General features: G+C 39.5%; 1 protein-coding gene across 4 annotated transcripts in view; it reads right to left on the reverse strand.

Annotated features, from left to right (window-relative positions):
* Positions 1–710: 710 nt before the first annotated feature.
* The window catches only part of VCAN (versican), a 114,506-nt gene continuing 102,186 nt past the window's right edge, over positions 711–13,030 (reverse strand). For 3 of the 4 annotated variants that reach the window (XM_082074476.1, XM_082074477.1, XM_082074478.1), the window contains exons 13-15: positions 5,754–5,898; positions 4,434–4,616; positions 711–3,960 (exon numbers count right to left, since the gene is read on the reverse strand). In XM_082074476.1, the coding sequence (XP_081930602.1) occupies positions 3,830–3,960; positions 4,434–4,616; positions 5,754–5,898 (459 nt within the window). In that variant the 3' untranslated portion in view covers positions 711–3,829. The remainder of the gene's footprint in view (positions 3,961–4,433; positions 4,617–5,753; positions 5,899–13,030) is intronic. The other variant, XM_082074479.1, reaches the window with a different exon arrangement.

Consider the following 13,030-nt stretch of genomic DNA (forward strand, 5'->3'; position numbering starts at 1 on the left):
AGAAAATGGTCCTTAAGCCATTGCCCTGGCAAAGAAATTTCTGACTGCAAAGACCCCACTGGCAGACTGTCCTTTCCATCAGCAGCCCCTTGCCAGACTGTTGTGTCCTGCTGATTGTATTTTCTTACAAGGTTCATCCAGCCCCAGTCTCTGATGAGTTGCTACTTGCAGCAACATATCATGTGAGAGACCGTGTAGAAGTCAATGTCCCACGATGACATCTGCCAACAGCTGTCTCTTCCTTCCTAGCTTCAAGAAGTTGTTCATCTCTCAAGAGGAAGCTGGAACACAGGAATGTTTCCACTAACCAGCACCTTCTCTTGGTATTTGAGAAGCCCTACTGAAATAGGTAGCCTGGCTCATTTCTACCTTCTGTGGTGTTAACCCCTGTGAGGTTCAGGCCAAGAAGTCAAATACCATCAGTATCTGAAGGGATGGGAAGATGTTTGGAATAACAATAGCTACTCTGCGTAGATTTTTGCGGGCACATGAAATGCAATTGCTCCCATGAGGCACTTTGAGCTCTGTGCACAGATCTACAGCCTGAGATTTGTTTGGACCAGATACCCCAAGTGCTGCTGGCCACCCAAGATGTGCCATGCACATCCGCACTCCTTTAAGCTAATTAATCATCAATGCCCCATCCTCCCCTAATGTTTCCACCTCCTAGCCTACAGATGTTCCTGTGTCCTTTTAAACGGCAGACAGTGTGTTAGCAGAGACAAAAATTTATTAATACTTATGCAACAGGGGCAGATTACTACAGGAATACTACTCTGGTATTTGTCTTGCTCGCACTTGCAAAACACAGTTTAAATCAGATTCTTCTGACTCTGCAGCAGATACAGGGTAACTGAAAAACAAATCAAACAGAATTCTGGGTTAACTTGAAAGGCAAGAAAGCAGAGCTAAGAAACACTCAGAAAATCTGTATTTAAATGCCTAGTTTTGTCTTCTATCCCTCTAATCCCAACATGTTTTCACATACTGGAGTCCAGAGATGCTCCAGAGAATGGAATCGTGGCACTTGCTGTGACAACACCTGGGCCTCACAGCAGACCTGGCTTCGTGATGTGAGTGGGTGCATTTTGCCGGGGATTGGTATTGGAGCATTTGGGGTTTAGATCAGTATTAGGAAAAGTCTCCAGAGCTGAAGAAAGTTCCATTCTCTTTCTAAATAAACAAGCATGGGTAACAGGTTTTTTGTTTGTGGCTTTCCCCCCCAGCCTTTTTTTAAACAAGTTGTTGTCAGTCCTATTTTGTTATGTGTAATAGAAGAAGGTGAAAAAAACAAATCAACATAAGCACTGTATCTAACCTATTTAAAACTACAATCACAATGTTATCTGAATGCCTTACAACATTGTTTAAATCCAACAAGTAGACAAAAAAACCAACAAATCTATGCAGGGTTTTTTATACATATGGTGAGAAAGTTCGCAAAGTGTTAAAATATATTTTCTGTTCTGTGTGTTTCTGGTACAAGGAAGTGATGTGTAGAATACTGCATATTTATGAACAGAACCTTGACTTATACAAGCAATAATCGACTTCAAAACATACAATGTATATCTTAAAATATCCCCTAGAGCTGCTCATATAAAGTCAAATCCAGCACCTACTAAAGTTCAGCCAGCTGACTCTCTTTGACTCCAGTGGGCACTTGACTAAGCCCGTGATAATTGTGAAGTACCTGACAGTCTAATTGTATTCATATGAAAAAAAATCACATTGCATAGATTTAAACAGGAAGACATGCAATAACAAGACAAGTCACAGTATAGCAAAACCTTGTTTCTTTGGTGAAACAGAAGCAGATATAAAAGTTACAAAGATTTTAGACTTTCATTCACAAAAAAAACAGACATTCACATTATACACTATACAAGATAATAATATAAATAGAGAAAAGTATTATGTGCATTGTTTGGGGGTGAGGGATGGGGAATGAACCGGCCAACTCAGTGACACGCTGCCATGCTGAACACGCAAAGACTGGGTACAGTTGATGGAGCAGTCATCACAATTTCTTAGGAGATGTTGTCTGGAACTGCAATTACTGCTCCTAACGAGCTATGGCAAGGTCACTCGATGGGCAGCTCTGCCTGGTACAAACTCCTAACGCGTTGGCCGGGTTTCAATTCTTTTTCCTTTCCCTTTCAACTTTTTGCATCATATCCCCACAAAGGCGTTAACCTCCCGTCTGTGTTTGTATTCGTAATGTTATTTTAAAAGGTATATCAAAGGAAGATTACTGTTCTTTATTTTCACTTGTTTTTTTTTCCTTTTTTTTTTTCTTTTTTTCTTTTTTTTTTTTCCTTTTTTTTTTTTAATCCTGTGCCCAAAGGTGTGCAAGGCACTTTGCAGAAATATCAGTCCTTTCTGTGGAGAGGTCGTTTCCAACGTCACCTTCTACGCTTACTGTACACATCCAGGTCAGTCATCAAGCTGACCAGGGTAAGAAATCGTAATAGAAAAACTCCTACGTACACACTGCACCAACTACAACCTACAATCTCTTTGTGCACACACTTCTTTCTAGAAAGCCAAGATTCTGATTCTTCTGTAAGTCACGCAGTTCTCACCCATCTAACCAAAAACAAATGATCCTGTTTAGCAGGAATTTTGTTCTCCAGGGAAATAGCAGTTGAAATGAAAGATGGTTCCAAAAGTGGAGCTCAGGGGCTAATACTGCACTGGCGAGCTCTTTTAATCTTCTTTGCATGGGTAAAATAACATCCAATAAATTAAATCAGTATGGCTTACTTCATTTATTTATGTACGCTTCACAGCTGCAGCATTCATACACAAACATTCATTACTTTATAAAAAGATTAAAAAATGGTTATATATACAAAATTATTTACTTTTTTGATTTTTGTTTGTTTTTTACAAAAAAAAATCCCCCAAACACCAGGTCTATCTCCATTTTAGAATGCAGAGACCTGTAATATAGACCTTGTGGTTAATGTAGTGAAAGTAATTTTTTTTTTTCTCAATTTTTTTCCTTTCAAAAAAATGTGGCCCTGGTTGATAAAGTTAATGTATTAGCACTTGGATTTTTACAGGCCCTCCTTGTCATACACAACTCCTCCATGCAGTCCTTTCTCATGAATGGTGAAGCTGGAATGGAGAGCAGAAAAAGAAGTTCCACATTGGAGTCCCTAGTTCATGCTTCGTGCCACGTTTATGTGCTCTGTCTGAACTCTGCATCACATGGACACAAACTGTACCTTGGATGGGAATTGGTACAGTTCCCATTAAAAAATAAAAGAAAGTAATGTAACTTGTGTGTTTATCTTCACCTGATAATAGCAAATTTCAGTCAGTGAAGTTATTTCAACCATTTCCAGCCTAAGTAAACAACATAAAACCAACGTCATAAATGACTGAAGACCTCTGAGGCCGTTCTAACCATAAATATGCCTGAAATTAGTGTGACTTTTCATTTTATATACAGGATTTTAAAAACAACACACAATTAAACAACATTAAAATCATCTTATTTACATTTTCATTGGTGCTAAAATTGAGCTGTTTAAATATTGCAGAAGGCTGGTATATATCATAAAATGGTCCACACCGATGGCATATAGAAAACTAATAATCTTTATAGGCTGGAAATGGTTTCCTTTTATCCCCATAAGCACTTCTCCTTTTTTTTTATTTTTAAATTTTCTGATAAACACCGTATTTTTGCAAAATGCATTGTGAATACCGCAGTCCATAGTTTCAAAACAATTTGATAATACACCTATAAGTGATAGAAAGGCACAGAAAGTTATGACTTTGGCTGAAATGGTGGAAATCCCCATTCACCATTTAGCTCTCAGCGCCTTGAGTCCTGCCACGTCCTGATCCAGCGATGATAGTGTTTTGACGAATTTAATGATGTTCCCTTTCCCAATGAAGAATGTTTATAGTAGTATTTCTTAGAGTAAGTCCTTTGGTATGTGGATGCTGCAATGAGAAAAAGGGAAAAAAGGGAAATGAATTTAAAATTATTTAACTATGAATGAGCTGGCTACCCTTCATATTACAGTCCCATTTATTCCTGATTAATTAAAAGGTTAAGAAATTATTAACTGGTACTATGACCATATTATCGACAGGAGAAGCACCTCCTACAAACAGCTAGACCACATTTGCAGAAAGGATTGTGAGTGTTATTATGAACCCGTTGATTCCAGGGGCTTTGTAAAACTGTGTTTTTACTTAAAAGTAATCTTAGTGACTTCTGTAAAAACAGAAGAGGAACATTGTCATTAGTTTTGGAGGCCTGCCTTTTTTTCTACAAACAGAGTGAGCAGTATTGCTGTCATAATCTGTCATATCAGATTTACGCTTCTCTTAAAATATATGTTCATTACTTATTAATCTTAGGTTAGTCTGTTGTTTCTGATCCAGCACTGGTTTGCTTTGAAAGAACTCACGATTCATGCAAGTAATTTTAGGCATATCCCATCTTCCATTCCCTTGACACCGGATGGTTGGAATGTGACGCTGGATGAAACCGTCTTTGCAGTGATATCTGATAAGGGAGTTGATCTCATAACGAGGTTTCATCTTCCCAAAGGTCTTTGCATTTTCCACGACAGGAGGCTGACCACAAGCCACTGAAAGCAAGAGGGAACATAACCAAAAACTTCGGTTTGTAAGTGCACTTCTGAATATGGTACTGACCTCTAAACTCCGGCTAAGGGAAGATGCCAAGGGACCTCAGACTCCCAAAGGAAACATACAAACAAGGCCAGGGAGACCAGTCTTTTCTGTAGTCATCCAGTCTTGCAGACCAAATACAGTAATGATGAAAATTTGAAAGCATCAGATAATGTTGTTAGAAATGCCATTTTGGTTTTAATTCATGATGCAAATTTGAACCAAAAACATTGGCATACTCACACAAAGAAGTGATTTTCACTGGAAAGCTGCAAAACCTGAAAACCAGTTAACTTATTACAGGCATTTGAGAAAAAAGCCTCATTTTCAATACTTTTCATGTCTTCTTCAACAATAGACTGTTCAAAAGCATTTAAAACTGATGGATCTGTCAAGGCACAGAGAACATGTTAACAAAAACTTGTAAATGGTAACTGAGAACAATGGAGTGCACATAAGATTTTGGCTGCTTCTTTGCTTTCCCAGTCTGAAGAGGCAGAGGCAATTCCTAAAGGACTGCTGTGCAGCTCCTGGTAACAGTCAGGTTTCAGGTAAGTATCAGCTCTAACAGTGTATTAACTGAATGTTCTTTTCAGATTCCAGTAGCGACGTGGAAACCGAATGGTTTTGGAAAAGAGGAAGACAAAGATCGTCGCTACATGATGGGTGACAAGTATGCCCAACTGAAGACAAAAACCTAACCCCATACCAGCCATCAGCTGTCTGCTCTGGCTACCCACCAACATCCTGCTGCCCGTGTACTTCACAGCGACGCCACCGCAGGAAAGAAGAGTTGGTAATGTTCTCATGGTATACAAGTAAGGCAGGCCTGCCAGGTACCTGACCACCTCTTTTGCTGGGATAAGCAGCAGTTTGCCTGGTTTTAACCAAACACTTCAACTGCATACACTTTTGTGCCCTGCTCAAGAACAGCTTAGGCAGAGACGTAATTATGTGGATACAGGGTGACTTTGTGAGGGTAAGTCAGTTGAGGGGTCACCATACTAGTCACAAAAATCAGCCAGAATTTGTCATTTTAACTTTGTGAAACTGGAATTTAGAGAATTATGCTATTGTTACTGGTAAGTTTGTACCTGTTCCTTTCTTGCAGGTGTAGGTGAGGTGGTAATTGCATGGTACGTCATTCCACTGCCCATTCTCGTGCCATATTATAACAACACAGTCTTCTCCAGCAGAAAAGAAGCTGTCTGGCTGGTTTGGTCGCCAGTTCTCGTATTGCTGCAGAAAAGAGGAGCAAAACCTTTATTCCCTGTGCTGGAGTGTATTTACGTTCCATTTTACAGAAGAACACACAATATTACCTTTAGTGAAGAGCAATCTCAATTGTTTAATTCAGGCCGTTAAGCACAAACTAAACAAAGCTATATTTATAATATCCTCCCACTCTATTAATAGATTATCTCAATAATAAAAAAATATTCCAGTCTAACTTCTAATTTAGTCTAAACTGATGTCAGGTGAAAAAAGTGACACAATTCACCACAACCAAAATCTGATCCTAAGTATGTTGAAAAACACTCTTTCCTACACAGACAGGCAAGAAGTAGAATGTCAGGAAATGCAGTAAATGTTGTATAACCCCTGTTAGTCCACATCTGCTAAGTGGCAAATTACAGGCTAGCTTCTCAGACTCAAAATTATTTATTCTCTGGGATGACGTGCAGAATTAGGTGTAAAATAAGTAAAGGTGTCAGAATGTGCCCTCAGACCATTGCAGATTGACATTTCCATTAAAAAGACCTAGGTGGCAGACTGAGCACATACAGCAGCCTTTCAGCATTAGAAATGATGATGCAAATTTTGCCGTCTGTAGACAAACTAACTCCAGACATCTATGGATATATAAGAATAAAATGAGAAACTGGCACACTAGCTTTAGAAGTAGTCATCCCATTGTTAGTATGTGATTAAAACAAAACAGAACAAAACAAAGCAAAACAACAATCTGGGCAGGCTTTGTTTGTTGGGATCCAGGCTGACTACTGTGAGTCTGCACTTATTTATCTACACAGTTCTGCAGCTTTCAGCTCTGCATCTACCTAGAGATATGTCCCTACCAAGAGCTGTGTGATGCTGGCTGCTGACAGCCCATGCATGCACTAAACCCATATTTATTTCACTGTAGAATGCTCTCTTTCAGGCATGGCTAAGCTCATCGTTGCACAATGTCAGTTTGGGGTGAAAATCAGGGAGGATTCAGTCTGGTTTTTTCAGTGATAAGCCAGAAAAACAGAAACAAAGGGAGTGTCACATGGATTGAAAATCTATGCTGTAGTCCTTGGTAGGGGACACACAGCCTGCTGTCCTTGCAGTCATCTTTATCCAGCCTCTTGTTTAATTTTGATCCCAAATGAAGCATAGTAGTTTGAGATTGGCATAAGGTCACGTAAAGAAAGGCAAGAGAAGATTTAGGAAACTGCTCTCAGTGGTTTGCTTTAGGATTTCTGTTGTGACAGTCCAAGAAGAATTTAATGAAGGATAAAAATAGAGATCTGAAAGAACTGGAATTCACATAAACGCCAGACATTAACCAGGCAGCTAGCCCCTTGTATGGTCAAAATGACACAGTTTCTACAGCACTTATATTTTCCTCAGTGCCTACATCTTTCTGTCTAGAGCTGACCCATATAAATGTCATAAAAGTTTAGCTTTCTATTTTCTTAACTTTATGAAATAACCACTATTAACTGCCTGGGTGAACACGTTTTAGAAATAAAGTTAACATACCACACACAAGTAGTATTTACCTTACAATGAATCAAGCTGTGAAATAAATGAGTTAAATACTTAACTTTTTCCTACCACATGTCATCTTACCCATCACAGGTTTTAATTATCCAGGCAATTTAACAACCATGGTCTAAATAAATTTGTTCTGCACTGTATTTATTACCTGTAATAAAACATCCCCCATTTTATGTGGAACTGACTTAATTCCATCTCTACACTTCCATGTTTAATAGTCCTAAACTACAATACACACTAACTCATTTACTCAAGTCCAGAATTCAGCATTTCACATTAGCTTATAAATCAGAGTAGGAGTTTTGCAAGCACAGTAGCCAAATACCATCCGTATGAGTCAAACGGGGCCTGCGATGTGAAGGGCTTCCTGCAAGATCTAGTGCAAAAAACAAAAGTTCTGTGTGTATCTCCTGACCCAGTGAGAAGGAAAGTGGGGAGAAATATGCCTGTGCAAGGTGTGTATTAATGTAACCTAGAGTGCTCCAAGGCCATTTTTCAAAAAGGGTATTTTGGAATGTCCACTGAGCCAAAGGTTTAGCACCTTTTTACAGCAAAGCTGGTTAAGGATGCAAGAATCTGAGCAAAAAAGGTCACACTACCACAACACAGGGACAAACTTTTTAGCAGGGCGTGATATGACAGGACAAGGGGAGATGGTTTTAAACTAAAGGAGGGAGATTCAGGCTGGACGTGAGGAAGAAATTTTTTATGATGAGGGTGGTGAGAGCCTGTCCCAGGTTGGCCAGAGAGGTGGTGGATGAACCATCCCTGGAGACATCCCAGGCCAGGCTGGACGGGGCTCTGAGCAACCTGAGCTGGTGAAGATGTCCCTGCTCATGGCAGGGGTGGCACTGGGTGAGCTTGGAAGGTCCCTTCCAACCCAAAATGTGGGCTAGCTGGAAAGAAGTGATCACCTCTTAATTTCACCTCTGAATGTCTTGCTACCCAACCCAACTGAAAAGTAAGGTTTTCTGGTGGAAGTCTCAAGTGTAAGCATGGATGTTTTCACTGCTGAGATGATTGACAGCAACATCTTAAGCTAAGGCAACCCAATTGCTTTCAAAAATTTGTCCAGACATAAGGACACATAGAAAAATTAAAGAAAACAGCCAGGTTAGTGATAGAAAAGTTTGATCAGTAATGTTTTGACAGCAAAGACTTGTACAAGCCTTGCAGCTGTTTCTTGTGGAAATGATACTAGAGAGCTGTTTGTTTCCATAGGGATCAGAGTGTGGGAATGAAGGAGATTTAATGGCTATTAGGGGCGTGTGAGCTGAAGGTGCTCAGCAGCTTGCCAGCTCCCACCCTAAACACATAGACCCCATATGCTCTTACTTGCCATAATGACTCCAAAATTTGTGTTTGCTTTGTTGGCAGGACTGTACTGCCATGGCAAAGGATTATATCTAGGCCCTGTGGTTTATTCAAGAATGTCTGATATCCTCCAGCATGACTTGCTGTTACCTCACATCTGATATCGTCATTGCACGGATTTATTTTGGCTGAATAACTTTGAGTTTGCTTGGTTTTAGTGCCAGAATTGCTTAGCAGAGGAAGTTCCAGACTGCTGAATTGCTTTCTTAGGTCTCCACCCAGGTCTTCTGTAGTTTTTCAATTCCTTATTTAGCCACTGATAATGGGATAATAATACAAAAAGATTCTCACAGTTTGAGTGGAATAAGTTGCTAGACAAATAAACCAATATTTTTCTTTCCTCTTACAGATCACATTTTTGCATGGCCATGAGCATGATTGTACTTTTCACTTACACTGGTGTAAATCAGAGGTGACTGCACTATCTCTGGTAAACTCACAACAGCAAAGAATAACGGTAAAGAAGCAAATGCCATAAGTCACATACTGATTTGTACTGTTTGTTTTCAAAGGTATTCCTTACAAGCTCTCCTATCAAGTGTGCTAGGTGTGAAGACTTCTGTAGCCTTGTCATAAGCGCAGTAAGCATATAAGATACTCAGGTCATAATTATGCTGTTGGGAAACACTGCTTAAAATATCCCGAATAAGATGCCCCTTTTGAAGTGGCTGTGTCATCTAAGATCCTCGCATTTCAATCCACTACTGTCTTTTAGAAAAGTATATTGTACAAAAAGAAAACAAAAATCAACTTCATTCCTTGGCCACATGTACCATTCAGGTTTGTTTGGGTTTTAAGTTTGCATCCAAAAAAGATTAGCCATATTCACAGATGAGCCAAAAACTGCTGGCATTGCTCCAGCCACCCTGCTGCTAGGTTATATCTTCATGTAAACTGTTATTGTCTCAGCAGACCAATGAAACTGCGCTAAGGAGCACGGTGTTTGAATTGATAAAGCTCAGGACATCCTTTTGCCAACAACCAAGCTTCAGTTGACACCTTTAGCCATGCTCCTAGCTGTGCAACTCATAAGATGTGACTTATGGTTCTGAAAACCTAAATAGATTCACATGCTAAGTTAATACATGGAAGAAAAGCTGCTATGATCCTTTTCAGCAGAAGCACTTGGACTGGGCGATCACACAGAGGGATCTAAAAACTATTAGTCCCTTGGTTTTTAAGCAATATTAGCATAACATGTGAACTTTTCCCCTGGATTAAAATGTAAAGCACCTCCAGACGGTACATTTTAGGACATATCATATTAATTGTGTGCATGACTCAAAATGCACTGCAAAGAAGGTTTGGCCCAGCACATTTTTCTCCTTCAGTTATGAAGCTTTGCTGAGGTGGCTGTGGAGACGGAAGTTCAAACTAATGTGGGGAGCAAAGGCTGAAATCACCACTGCACCAGCCGCCCTGCAAAGATCTCAACATCGATGATGGCAGGACACTGTTTTGTTTGTTTGCTTTGTTTTTGCTTTATTGTGTTTTGTTTTAATTAAGAAAAGTGAGGTTTCTGTGTTATCAGGTAACAGCAGGACCTAGCCTTTGGGGCAGAATTTTGGTCCCTGTGCACTACTTTGGTGCTCGGGAGCCACACCACTAGCCTGTCCTGCCATCATTTCGGGCTGAAAACTGGGGTTCCTGTTATGCTCTTCCCTTTAATTACTCTGTAATTATTAATTAATCTTTCTTGTATTTTTTTTTTCTATTGACATGAAAGCCCGCACTGGATTTACTTTTCTAGCTTTCTTTGCTAAAGAGCACTGAAGATTTTCCTGCAGAAAGAGGGTGGATGGTGCACGGGTCGGAGCTGGAGCTGAGAGGGGGCTCAGTTCCTCAAGCTTCCTACGTGGCATGAAACAATGCACTTGGCTGCACGATTCCCAGTCTGTAAAACACTGACAATGTATTCTCTTGCCTCACAGGAGGAGCTTGGGCATGATGGTTACAAAAGCCCATGAAGATATTTTATTAAGTTCACATTTTTGGGGAAGATTTCCTTATATGGCATTGAATTAACTCACAGCCATAATCTGGCAGTTGAGTGACAGGCTGACTTTTCACATAAATCAAATCTAAGAAAATGAGGATTATAGCAAAAGCTGTAAAGCAGCTAACTTTATTAGCCAGTCACTACTTTTTCTCATTCAGATGGCTGCTAAATAAACTGAATGAGCATAGCCTTCCCATCATGAACACTACCTTGTGGGAGATTTGTTATTTAAATTTTCAGATAACCAGCCCTATCTGAAGGACTCATTTCCTTGTTAATGAGTAATCCACTCCGCTCTTCCAGATGTTTGCACTGCCGAGGTAAATCTACAAATAAGCACTATCTCAGCTTTGTGACACTCATTTGGAAATTTCAGCCATTCTTTTATCTCCAAAAGGCACACCAAGTGTCTGAGATCAATTGCTTGGATTTGGCATTCCAAAATAGTCAACAAGCACTGTGTTTAGTGAAGGACAACAAGATAAACTACTGATGCAAACAAAACTTTACTGCTTGACCTCCTTATTGTGCAAAGGCCAATAATCTTTTGTACATAACTAAAGACAGGAAATAATTTACTTGAAGCACATCTATTTAGATTTACAGGGTTAATGCTTTTCCTTCTGGGAAAAGGAAGCAAGTTTTCAGCATGTTTAAATAAGATTAAAGTACAAATCTGGTTTGGCACTTTTTAGCACTTTTAATTTCCAATGTGATTTTTTATTTTCTTTCATTCTGGCTGCTTCCCTATCTGATTGCTTCTTAATGTAAGACAAATGAGGTAAATCAAAAAAACCAAGGTAAGAAGTAGGGACCGGCTGACTGGATACTCTCTGTGCCATTTCATCTTAAAGTGAAGTAACATTTCCTGCCTGGTATTTGTCATCAAACAATCTGAAACCACCACTGCGAAACTTACTGCCTGTTGTCCTTTCACCCACCCCATAAGTCTGCTAAGAACAGGAATACGCTTTTCTTACAATAGCAACAAATTCCCTAGAAATCTTTATCAGGAAAGCCCCCGAACAAGTCCCTCGCTGTGGTGGTTCTGTTATAATTGGATAGATTAAATAAAAATTACATCTCACTTTCAGTGAGTCCTGGCAATTACACAGTTTTATAGGTTGGCTGAACTACAAGAAGATCAGCACAAGGTTGCAACATATATATGGATCATTTCAGAAAACCCTCGTTTGTGGCTCATGCTGTTGTAGAGCACTGATTGTGTTGCATGAGACACTCATGGGAAATTTGAAAGAGACTGCATTTCCTTTCCATAGGAAAAAAAAAATCAGATTACTGTGAAGATCTGGCAAGGCCTGAAATACTTCCATTAACTTCATCTAGTATTTAAATGCATTTATACACTGAGAAAGACAAGAAACTACCTTATGGCTCAGGCTCTGTTTCACTTAATTTCACCCCGGTCCTGTAGAGGATTTTTCTGCTTAATTTTATGAAAGGAAGCAGTCTGACAGAACTTACCAAAACCATTAATGAGCTTAAAAACTCCATTCAGCAAGTGCTTAAGCATATACCTTGCTTTAAAGACATAGGTCATGCCCTAAACCCTATAGGGTAGATCACATGCACAATTCAGACATGTGCTAAAATAACTTGCTGAAGGAGGGACCAAACTAAGTGTGTTGATAATGCTGCGCTGGGAGAGTTCTGGTCAATTTTAAGACAACTGCTACATCTACAAGTACACACAAAAATCACATGTCACGAACCTGATATTTTTTTAGATCATAATTGAATGGCTTCCGTCAAGCCCTTAATCTGGGCTTTATTTGTGTGGGATTTGGGAAACTGGCAGGATTTGGATCAGGCAGGCACCCAACACTCCCCATTACAGAGTCACACTGTGAGAAAGACAAACTCCCAGAAGGAGCTTTGCTAAGGACCTTCGCAACAGATTTCACTTGAAAGGGCTTTTTGGTAACAGAGCAGTGGGATGTATTGAAAAACTCTTTGTTTTCCTGTGCAACAGCTTGCAAAAAAAGGACTCTGAATAACATACACTCATGTATATCCATGAATATCCACAAGCACTGATTGTGAATTGAATAAGCGGTAAGATCTATGCAAAAATAAATAATTTTGGAAAGAAATCTAAGGAATACAAATGAAACAAATCAAAAAGGATAGCTGATGAAGCTGAAAAATAGAAGCCCTATCAGTTCTATCCTATGGGAGGAGTTGATCGTGTGGTGCAGCAGATGACTAGCT

The sequence above is a fragment of the Streptopelia decaocto genome (assembly GCF_964273445.1).
Source record: "Streptopelia decaocto genome assembly, chromosome: Z".
Taxonomy (NCBI): domain Eukaryota; kingdom Metazoa; phylum Chordata; class Aves; order Columbiformes; family Columbidae; genus Streptopelia; species Streptopelia decaocto.